This window comes from Papaver somniferum, unplaced genomic scaffold, assembly GCF_003573695.1.
Source record: "Papaver somniferum cultivar HN1 unplaced genomic scaffold, ASM357369v1 unplaced-scaffold_21, whole genome shotgun sequence".
Taxonomy (NCBI): Eukaryota; Viridiplantae; Streptophyta; class Magnoliopsida; order Ranunculales; family Papaveraceae; genus Papaver; species Papaver somniferum.
The window spans coordinates 12653730-12665781 of NW_020631041.1; the positions used below are offsets into that span (position 1 = coordinate 12653730).

The 12052-nt window shown below is 36.4% G+C and overlaps 2 protein-coding genes across 2 annotated transcripts; both read right to left on the reverse strand.

Annotated features, from left to right (window-relative positions):
• Positions 1-5333: 5333 nt before the first annotated feature.
• LOC113339820 lies at positions 5334-6719 on the reverse strand. Its single transcript, XM_026585040.1, has 2 exons — positions 6556-6719; positions 5334-6426 (listed from the first exon to the last, which is right to left on the reverse strand). The coding sequence occupies exons 1-2, from the start codon at positions 6638-6640 to the stop codon at positions 5606-5608; spliced, it is 906 nt and encodes a 301-aa protein (XP_026440825.1). The 5' UTR covers positions 6641-6719; the 3' UTR covers positions 5334-5605.
• A 2531-nt stretch (positions 6720-9250) lies between these two features.
• Positions 9251-10559, reverse strand: LOC113339855. The gene is made up of 2 exons (XM_026585079.1): positions 10427-10559; positions 9251-10134 (listed from the first exon to the last, which is right to left on the reverse strand). The coding sequence occupies exons 1-2, from the start codon at positions 10491-10493 to the stop codon at positions 9626-9628; spliced, it is 576 nt and encodes a 191-aa protein (XP_026440864.1). The 5' UTR covers positions 10494-10559; the 3' UTR covers positions 9251-9625.
• Between the last annotated feature and the right edge of the window lie 1493 nt (positions 10560-12052).

The window sequence follows — 12052 nt, forward strand, 5'->3', positions numbered from 1 at the left end:
TCACGATCCAAACAGACTGATCGTGCAAGTGTTGAAATCATACTAGTCATTTCTACGTCCTCTCCCTCACACAAAAGTGTGTTGACCCCAGGGTCATACTATGGATTGCATAAATCATAATAGTATTGAGAGCTTTCATCTTTAGTTCTCACATGGTGAGACTATAGGTATCTTTCACCAAAGTGAAAAAGCATGAACTAGTGAACCCTTAGTGACCTTTAGGTCCTAAGTTCCAGTAATACCAAAACCATCAAAATGAAAATCACATAAAAAACGCAGGAAATACCATTTTAGGCAGAGGTGTCCATGAGGTCTTGAACCTTTGCTTAGTGAGATATTACCAGAATTACTTGCTAGAGACAGTGAACTATGTCTTGAACTGCTAGCATTTGATGTAATTCGTGATAACAACCACGGGTGATATCTCCAAGATTGCTGCCAAGCTCGTGCCGTTTTGTCCGTTTTGGCCCTGGACGTATCCTGTTTCTCAGAATGCTCTAGAGAATCAGCTCATATTCTCACAGGAAGCGACCCACTTCCTCATTCAGATAGGTGAGTTTCCATAAAGAGTGTTACTGCTACACCCCACTTCAATCTTAAATTGAAACTATAGAACTCATTAAGACTTATTAAAAAGTCATCCTCCACATGCAGTCACACTATCACGTCTACACCATAGGGAAGGGACAGAGAATGAAAATCTCTGATAGTGTTTACCTTTACCCACCACAAATTAGTTGTCTCATTCGAAACCTTGATCATGGGATCTCCAGTCAGCAAGGTTGAGTATCCTTCATGGCAAGTTTAATATATGAGCTTAAGCCCCAACCCCCTCGATGCATTTTTAACTATCTCTTTGTACAAACCTTTCGTCAAAGATTGCGCGATATTCTCCTTGGACTTTATCCAATCAATGGAAATAACGCCGATTGAGATTAGTTATTTCTTAGCTTTAACTATTATAGCTTGGCTAACACAATGTATAGATATAGCTGGCACAGGCCTATGCCAAAGAGGAATGTCTTCTAAAAAGATCTTAGGCACTCGGCCCCCTCTCATGCTTTATCTAACGCAATACTCTCAGATTCCATAATGAATTGAGCGATATGTTTGTTTGGAAATCTTCCAACAACAAACCCACATGTTAGAGTGAAACCATATCCACTCGTAGACTTAGACTCCTCTGAGTCAACTATCCAGTTTGCATCATAAAGTCCCAAGGACAACAAGATACCTTTCATAAATCAAAAGAGTATTTTAGGTACCATAATACTCTACTCAGTGCATCTGAATTCTCTTGCTCTGGACTACAATTATATCCACTTAACTTACTCACAATATAGGCAATGTCTGGACTCTTACAGTTCATTAAATTCATCAGACATCCTATAACTTTTGAGTATTCAAGTTAAGATACTCCACTACCCTTATTTTTCTTGAGACTACAAGAATAATCGTACGAAGTACAAGCAGGTTTACAATCAGACTGATTGTATCTCTTAAGCACAACTCAACATAATGAGAACGACTAAGACTTATAAATGTTTGATTATCTTCTAATCCTCATCCCTAAGATTACATCAAAAGGGCCCAAGTCTTTCAAGTCAATGTTCTCATTCAGTGCATGTTTTTAGTGGAATTGATCACATCTATGTTTGTATCAAGCATATCATCAACATACAAGCATACAATTACACAGACATCCTTAACAAGTTACTTGTAGACATACTTGTCAGATTCATTAATTTAAATCCACTATCCATTATCACATGATTAAATTTTCCATGTCACTGTTTACGTGCTTATTTGAAAACCATACAAAGATTTTTCAAATTACAAACTTTGTATTCACAACCTTTCACTACAAAGTCTTCAGGTTGATCTATGTAAATTTCTTTACCTAATTCACGGTTTTAGAAAAAGCTGTCTTAACATCCATCTGATGTATCTCTACGTTCTTTATGGCAGCAATAACAATTAGTATCTCAACGGAAGTAATTTCCGTCACAATTGAATTAGAATCAAGGAAATCTACACCTTCTTTTAGTTTATAGCCTTTAGCTACCAACTTAGCTTAATATTTTTCCACAGTTTCATCTACCTATCGTTTCCTCTTAAAGACTCATTTACATCCCATGGTCTTACAACCTGGAGGTAAACTAGCAAGCTCCCAAGTCTGGTTCCAACGGACTGAGTCCATTTCACTAAATGAAGCTTCTTACCAGAATGGGGTTTAGTAGATATAAGGCTTCTTTACAAGTCTGTGGCTCAGACTAAGCTAGGCATGTTATGAAGTCGGTTTATAAGAAGTCTCAAGTCTAATTATTTTACTTCTCTTAGGCTCAACATCAACTTCATCTTCCTTTAAAATAAGTTCTGACTATTTGAAGATAAATCTAGGGGATCAACAACACATCTCTAATGAGGTACAGGTTTAGAATAAACATGTTCAAAGAACTCAGCATCCCTAGATTCCGTAATAATATTCACACCAATGTCAGAAAAAATCAGAACACACAACCAAAAATCTATTTGTAGAAGTATACTCAATATACCCTATACGAAAACACAATCAACATTTTTGGTTTCAATATAGTTCTTTTAGGAAGAGGAATTACAATCTTAGTCAAACGCCCCCACACTTTGACACATTCATAAGAAGGTCATCTACCGTTCCATAAACCATATGGAGTTTCATCTGATTCTTAAAAGGGTACTTTATTCAGGATATACTAGTTAAGAGGACTGCCTCCCCCCACAAGGCCGCAGGTAATCCTGAACTAATCAACATGGAAATTATCATCTCCTTAAGGATACGGTTGTTATGTTCAAGGCTTCTAATTGGTTTCCAACTTCAAATTTATACATCTTAAGGCTTCTAAGGCGTCATCCTTATCCTAAGCAAGTATACAAGATAGTACCTCGTACAATCATCTACGGAAGTTATAACCATCTTTTACCACAGTGGTTTTGGGTTGAACTCATGTCAACTAGGCCTAACTGAATTAATTCTAAAGGCTTAGAATTACTCTGAACATTTGTGCTAAAAGATTTTATAGCATATTTTGATTCTTCACAGATTTCACTTTTGTGTTCAAAATCCAAACTAAATTTTGGTACGAAGCCTATGCTAGCCAGTTAAGCATTGACTTATAAGTTTACGGTTCCAAGTCTACCACGTAAAACAATCAATCACACAAAGATATCACAAGAATCAACTACGTTCACATCATCAGTTTTTCCGTTAAGCTTATATAGACCCAAAGTCCTATAACTCTTACTTAAAAAATCACTGCCTAGTTACAACAAGTTTTCCAGATTCAATTAAGATCTTAAATATTTTTCCATCTACAACAGAACAAGATACAAGATTTTCGCATATGCTCGGAACATGAAAACTTCATTCAATGTGAGAATATTACAGATATGAGCTTCTGCTCGACCTTTTCCTTTTATGCAACCTCTATTGCATATGAGTTACTCAATAAGAGTTTCTCGACATCCCCTATCCTATGATAGGAGGTGAACAGGTCTCTGTTTCAACAAACATTCTTGGTGGCTCCAGAGTCCACCTACTGGTCTCTCACATTGGTTATTAAAATAACTTCTGACATCATGCCACCAAACTCGTTCTAGTTTGTTTCAACTAAATTAGCATTAACTTTCTACTTATTAAGGTTTTTATGTTGTCTACAATTTACTGCCGCGTGGCCAGGAATTTTACAAACATAACACTCACCCTTAACTAAAGTAATTCCGGATTCAGGTTTACGAAATATATCTTTATCATGAAGACCATGCTTAGAGTTGCGTTCGATGTTCTCACCTTTGCCATCTTTGGAAGATTTGTTTCCAACCACATGCGGCTATTAGCCATGTCCCTCGGAGATGACACCTTTATAAACAAATCACAATTCCAAATCAGAAAGTAAAATATGAGTTTTGAAGATAACATCTATATATACAAACTTCGTTTGAATCAGCGTTTCAAAAAACTCATGGTTACCCCACAAAAATTAATTTAGTTAACAACAATTTTCTGCTCGTCAGAATTTTTCAGAAACGTTTTTCTGTTTTGTAAAATATCAAAAAAATACTTTTACAACTCTAAAAATTCTGAAATTTTACGCGGGTAACTATCAGTATGTCTTCTACGTTGTGTCAAAAGGGTTCATCGGAATTCCTTCTAGATTAAAAGATACAATTGAAACTCTACAGCTGACCAGAAATTCGTTTTTGTTTTTTCACTCCACAATTAACATCCATGATTCACAAACCAATCAATCGTTTTAGATTATTACAAATGATAATGTCTTAAGATTGTTGGGTGCGATAATAAAAAACAAAGAAAAATCAAATAAGCAAAAGTTATTGATACTTAGCTCCTTTATAATGGAAGTGATTGCTTTGACGAAACGAACAAGCTCCCCGTATCTCCGCAACAGCAACAAGGCAAAACTTTGGAAAATAGAGTGAGTCACGTGTTCAACACGCTGTCCTTAAGACATTAGCGCCCGGCTACACTCAAGAGTGATGCTATAGCCCTCACAGGACGGATATCTCCAGGATAAAACACCCTAATACAACTACTACTAGCATATGTAGTAGATGCTCAACTTGAGCTTGGCAACTCCGAAAAAACCGTTAAGGAAAATCGCGAATGCTTAAAAACCGCTATAAAATATTTTCCCTTAGGGGTCCCTCTAAAATATAGAGCAACCCCTTTCCCATAGATTTTACAAAAGTAGTGAATTTCTTTATATAATTGACAAATACAACTTAAGAAGAAAAACTCCCCGATGTGGGACTAAAAGGTTTATATAGTTTCTTAAAACTACTAAAAATTGGAAACTCCACGATGTGGGACTAAAAAATTTCATTCACAAAATAAAACAATAAATTATAATTTTTTTATTAAAACTTTAAAAAATTATTTTTATTAATTGTTTTCCAACAATAGCAAGTGTAGTGCCGTTTTTATTTTTCTTGACAATGTTATTGGGTTTTACTTTCAAGTTTTCTTTTTTTTTTTTTGAATTTTCATTTATCAGCGTACTGAATCACATAGCGGCCGGTTTAGGAAAATCACATAAGATTTTTTTTTTTTCTTTTCTTTATTTTTCAGAGTATTGAATTACGTAACGGCGTGTTTATTTATTGTTTCGTTTTGTTTTTTTCGGCTCTTTCATGCTACTCTGTGATATTCTAAGAAACATAGGTGCTAATATGGTGATCTGCTTGATTGTGTCTCCGCAGTACTATACAGGTTAGTTATCTAGGCCAACAAGCCAATAAACAATGACTGTCAAATTCAAGGTTGCCAACAAACCCGCTTAAAATAAGAGTTCTGTTTATCAAATTAATGAAAAAAATTGTAAACAACGAATACGTAGGTAGGTACATATTGGATACGTTAACAATACAAATACAGATCACTAGTTATGGATGAAAACAATGGACACCCACTTGCTTAATGAAAGAAAGATCAAACGAAGTACACGCTGCTTATTGATAGCTAATAGTTAAAAGTCTAACTTGATATCTCGTATCCTCACATTAGCAGCAGCTAGCTAATAACTGGATGATGGTTTCATTCAAATATTACTCACTGCATTGCCACGAATAATAATGGACCAAGAGCTGTAGTTGATGATGGCAGGGTGGTAATGTTCTTGCAGCAACACCTACACTGTAACAGAGAGGGAGCACAAGCCATTTTCACTAATGAAGATCCTCTTGCCGAACATTCAGTTTTACAATAATCACGTGTGCAAAGGCTGCAATCCATTGTACGAGTCGGTATAAAGTTGCATATATTTTTTGGAGGTGTTGGCGAAGGTGGTGATTGGGATGGAGGTGGAGTTGAAGGTGGCGGTGGTGATGGTGATGGATAGAGTGGAGGGGGTTGGGGTGTGAGGTTTTCACAACAACACTGCTCATACCATTCATACACACGTACAGGAGAACCGCTACGTCCAGGAGAACCGGTACAATTTGCTACACACTCTGTTCTCACAGTCAACATCCCTATTTCTTTGCATTCTTCGTCACATAAAGATTTATGAATGCAATCTTCTCCATCTGTACGCTTAATCTTTAGATACGTCTTTCCGGACATACATATATCATAATCATACGGAGCAGGGCCGCTAAAGTCATCTGGATCTGGAGGAGGAGAAGGAGGACGGCTGGGTTGTGGCTCGGGAGAGGAAGACGGAAATCTTTCGCAGCAACATTTACACTGCACGGTACAATAACTTGGAAGGTTACACCTATATTCGACCATCGAAGTTCCCAAGTCCAGACATAGTTCCATGCACCAAACTTGGCAGTCCAAGCAATTTCCACTCCGCCATTTTACAACAGCTTCTGAATCAATGTATATATCCCCCGGAGCGCATATATTCTTCCACGCTGACACTATCCCTACAAATATATATGGACGTTGTTGTATAATTATTACTCACAGACAAGCAATTGGAAATCGCAGAGCAGATGAACGATACGTCAATATATAGTTATATATATATACGCATAAACAACTACACAAGTTACCTGTACTTATAAAGAGGTATGCAAGTGTTGCAAGGACACTTGAGCTACAAAAGAATCCATGAGATCTTCTCCTAGTTATTGCCATATTCACTGATGAGATGGACAAGCGTTAGTTTTTTTGTTCAAAGCTACAAAGTTTCTTCTTATTTTGAACGTTGTTGAATTTTGGGGACACCATCTGAGCTAGCTACGAAGATAAGCATCTCAGTAACTTAATTACAAAAAAATAAACACACACACACCCAGTACACACATGATTTTTGTATTTTATATCAAATTATATCGTTTTCTAAGCAAGTAGTTAAGCAATTTAACAGAGAATCAAACAAAATGAAAATAAAAATAACGAGATTTTGTTTTTAAGTATCTGATTAACTTTTGTGAGGGGAAAAAAAAACTATGTGTCAGTCGCAACATGGCTTCCTGTCCCTGATAGTGTTTTGAGATGCATGTTCAGATTGGATTCACCCAAATGAACAAATTATTTTGGTATTGGGTTGGCGCGCAATTCTTTTTTAGCTATCCAGTTCACTATTGGTATTTGTCGATTTGTCGACAATAATCTCACATTGTTCTAGTGTTCTGGTTTTCTGCTGTTAATCAACCTTTTGGTGTGAGCGGTCTGGTTATTCAAGGCCGTCCGCGAATTAAGACCGAACATGGCATGGGTTTCTTCCTAAATTAAAAGGGAAGTCATGAAAGAGTTAACTGCAATATTTTGTTGCTTATACATTTTCGAAACACTTGTACATTTGTTCTTTCAGGTTACGTGAAAGATTTACAAACACTTATACATTTTTGAGTAAATCAATCGACAACTAATTGGTGAAAAAAAGTCACATGTTAGGAGTAAACAACTAACATAGCTTCATAGTATGAGTTAAACTTTGAGTTACCAAATGCCATATGGTTGAACCAAAAAGCTCACATGAAAACGGCAACGAATGCTTTGGGAAATGACGATTACGATAACAAAAAATGACGATCTTGGGGACAGTTTGTCGACAAAACTTGTGTGCATCCACGATTACCATATGAACAAAACTTGTATCACAACTGTTTTTTACTGTATTACCTCAATACTGATATCATGCAAATCTGAAAATAGTTGACTTCATGTCAAGTGCAAGACTTTAGTGGTTTATATTTGGTTTTTGCGTATTGCATTCTCCATGTCTCACTACTTTTACTGGCCTTAAATGAATGCGTAACGTTAACATGATTATATTGGGGGAAATAGGATATTTTTTTACATGACGTATTCCTAGTATCTTCTCAATTTAAACGGTGGTGATTCTCGGCTTTACATTTATTCATCGAGAATACAGACTCAAAGCCAGCGACAACATTATAAGCTGTAGATATGGATATGGATCCGGAAGTTCCAAATTATGGCATGTGTGGGATTCCTCAGTTGGGGTCCTAGCTAGGGGTGCTGTTTTACCGACTGTACACTAATAATTTAATTTCTCAGGATTAATATTGGTCTCTCAAGCTTTTTGTTATTTTTCCTTTTTTTAGTATGATTTTCTCTTGGAATACTTACTCTTATGCTAATGATTTCTTAAAAATGTAGTGTATAATTGGTGTTTTCATATTTTGAGTTGCTTTAGTTCGTTCAGTCGTTCCTTACTTCAGTGAAAACGGTGGTACCATCAAATTCAATTTTGATGCATTTTTTCGTCGTATTAGAAATTTTTAAATGTTTTGTTATATTGAGATTATATGAGAAAATGAAAATTAGAATTAAGTAATTGCATTCTCGTACACTTAAATGATGTGTGTGTTTTTTATTTTTTGATGAGTACCAACGGTATAGCAAGTTCAGGAGTCATTAGCAAGCTGATGTGTTGTATTTTATGCTCTAGCATAAAAGTGTAAGAATTCCGTCGTAAAAAGATTAGCACGGGAAGCTAGGGTTGGCGGAGCCAATATAATGTGTAGCTTGTCCCGTTGGAGGGACAGATGCTTGGGCGGTGACAATTAGGTTGGGCCAAGGTGTAATCTTAGCCGTTCAGCCTACTATTGGTCTCATCCGTCCTTTGTCCATCATACACACCACCTCTCCTTAGAACATTGATAAATCGGTTTTTAAGGTTAGTTAATTTTAGCCTATGGACTTGGGTATGGTATATTTGAGCAGGGTTAATCATTACCTAATTAAAGTTATTGGAAAGGGTTGGCCTCTGCAAGTGATATTGATATCTTTTAAAATATGGGACATGGACAAGATAGGAATGGAATCCATCCCTACGGTTTTTACACCGAGTGGGGATATACTGTGGAAGGTTCACCACAGTGCTTGTTTTAAGCCTACAGAGCCTAATTGGTCCTTTCTAGGTGAGTTTTTCTTTTTTTTGGTCATTCTTCGTACGTTGTTTATGATGGATCGATGTGTAAAAATCACGGTACCAGCTGAGTGAAGTTTAGGCTACCTACACTGCGGATTGGTGCTAACTGAGCGCTTCGTTAAATGACAGACATATATGCTTGATGAAATTTTTGTCCCAATACTTATAATTGGCACGAAATATTTTCGAAATCCAATATGACTTGTTCGCAGTTGTAATCAATTGTACGACGAAGGCGAATGAAAGCAGATACCCTCCACAAATAGTTAATAGCATCCACACACACAGACGAAAAATTTGTAAGGTGCCAAATAAAAGTTCATCAAAATTAAAAATAAGCCACTTTACTAACTTAGCTAGGGAGACAAAGCAGAGTGAAAATGATGAGGATGAAATAAACGAGCACAAAATTCGATACGAAAAACAAGAGGGAGTACACCTGCAGACTACCTAATGAAGTAATAACTAATGCTGATAATTTCATACTTCTCCTGATGTAACTGCAAAAAACTATAGCACTAATCCATCATAAGGTGCAACGTAGTAACTAGTAATCAAAACTCTAGGTAATGGATTATTATTGCCAGCGCGCACGCAGTACACGATCATGGAGATTCCGCTAGTTTGTAATTGCACGGTGCCTGACCTGGCAAAATCTGAATTCTGAGCTCAGTCTTACAAGTAGGTGGGGGTGGGGGTGGGCATGGAAGTGGAGGCGGTTATGGATCTGCACAACAACACTGCTCAAACCATTCATACCTAGCTTCAGGATAAACAAAACCGCCTGCTACACACTCTGACCTTGCCATTGGAACCTTTTTTCTGTTGCAGTATGCCTCACATACAGGTTTATGCATACAATCCAGCCCATCTTCATGATAAAACACTCTATATTCTTGTCCACTCTTACATATATTATAATGTTGTGGCCAGAGGCCCTCAAATTCAAATTGAGATTGAGGTGCCGGAGGAGGAAGTGGTGGCGATGGTGGGGAGGAGGGTGATGGTGGTGATCTTCCTCTTCCACAGCAACACCTACATCTTATGGTGTTAGATGATACAAGGCATCCATGGTTTACCTGAGGAAGTCCCAGGACCAAACATTGTTCATCGCACCAATCTATGCAAAATTGGCAAGTTGCACCCCCTGGTGGAAGTGGGGTGCTAGTTGAGTCCATGTATATATCCCCTGGAATACAAAGATCTCTCCTCCACGCTGACGCCATCTCTGCAAATAAGTAATAGTTCATAGGTAATCTTGCAACATATTTGACAAAAAACTTCGCTGCGGAGTTTATACCTATATGTCATCTTATATATATGATTATCAAGACAAAAAAACGATGAAAACACCTTTAATTGCAACAAAAGAAATCTTGCAACCTATTATCTCACAACACAAGCTTTATAATGTTTTAGTACTGTTAGCACACTGGGATTCAAATACAACATGAGGCGCCATACGCACGCAAAACTGATCGACCAACAAAATTTGTACATATTATGGATACAACACTTACCTAAGGAAAGAATGAGGCATACAATTATTGCGTAGAACCCAGGAAATCTTCTCCTAGTTAGTTGCATTTCCAACTTGCAAGATCAAGAACTACTAACCGATAACAGTTTTTCTTGGCCATTTTTTTCCCTTACTCTCGAGTGTTCATAATACGGCTTTTAGAATATGCTCTTTATAAAGTTAATAATGCACGCAACTTGATTGGATCCTCCATGTGCTTTTCAAACCCATATATGTTCTGTTAGCCGCTTGTATTCGAATAAGATTTTTTGCTCAAAATAATTAAGATATCCATGTAAGAGCGTGTATCGGCATTTACCAAAATACGAGTGAATCCTAATATTAAATCAGCAAACGTCGATATGCTACTAAGATACCCACTAGGACACTGTGTACTACTGTTCAATACATGCAAGATCTGAGCAGGCTAAAATTAAATTTAATTCAAGAACAAACAAAAATATAGGTAAGAGATATTTGTTCTTTTTGTGTATAAAAATTCATTCTCGAAATCATATAATCCAAAACAAATATTCAACTAATTAAGCAGAGAATCCAAACAAATGTAAAAAGATTTTGAGATTTTGTTTTTACTCCCCATGTGTTACTGGAAAGAAACGTATGTTAGATTAATTTATCTCTTACACAAAACAAAATGATAATACCATTTAAAGGAGAACTTTTGTTTTAGCTTGACACCTATTGATGCATTTGAACGTGGTATTTTCTCCCGATGATTCTGACATGCATGTTTTACTGGTAACATGGACCTTGAGATATTCATTAATTTGTCAATTTACTAATTTCACGGTGATAAAGTCTATTTACAAAACCTTAATCAAGAAAGGCACTGGTGCTTACAATCAGTAAGCACCTCTCAGATTTGTATAAATTGTGGTATATATCATGTATACCACAACTTAAAATCTAACACTTATATACAAGGTCGGATAACTGTAGCTACCAAATGTGTATAAATTGTTCTCTTTTTCTTTCTTTGTTTTCATCAAAAGAATTGGAAGAACCTATTAACAAAAAGAAGGGGTGTGAAGTACAAATATGGATATTGTATTTTACCAGGTTAATGAGATGAGCAAGAAATTTTGTTTTCTCACTAAAAATACTTATGCTCCATTCACAAACACCACATGATCGCCGGAGGAATAAGATTCCAAACATAGGCAGCTTGAGCACAAGTTCTCAGTTCCCTCGACATAAAATAGCAAATAATTCCTATGGTATTGTAATTTTATTTTTTTGTTTTTTTTTTTACTGAGAACTACACCTAGGTACATATAATTCCTTTTTGTATTATGGTATTCTAATTTTACTTTTTTTTTACCTAGAACTACATCTTAGGTACATTTTAGCTAGAAAATTCATGCTATTACCGGGCTCCGATCCCCAACCTCCCGTATGGGAGAAAGTTTTGAGAATCATCAGACCATTTGAGGTTTTCTAATTTTAGTGGAATAATCAAACATAAGAAGTCCCACACGATGCACGTTAAATAAATATCCGTATCTGACTTGAGTTCAAAACTCTCGATAGTGTCAATTATTTAACGACTAAAATAAATCCGTATTTGAACGAATAAGGAGTCCCAAGTAACAGCGAGAGACTCATT

Coding starts and splice junctions, on each gene's coding strand:
- LOC113339855 (XM_026585079.1), bottom strand. CDS start 10,493: ATGCAACTAACTAGGAGAAGATTTCCTGGGTTCTACGCAATAATTGTA. Junction 10,135..10,426: donor ATGCCTCATTCTTTCCTTAG/GTAAGTGTTGTA, acceptor ACTTATTTGCAG/AGATGGCGTCAGCGTGGAGG.
- LOC113339820 (XM_026585040.1), bottom strand. CDS start 6,640: ATGGCAATAACTAGGAGAAGATCTCATGGATTCTTTTGTAGCTCAAGT. Junction 6,427..6,555: donor ATACCTCTTTATAAGTACAG/GTAACTTGTGTA, acceptor ATATATTTGTAG/GGATAGTGTCAGCGTGGAAG.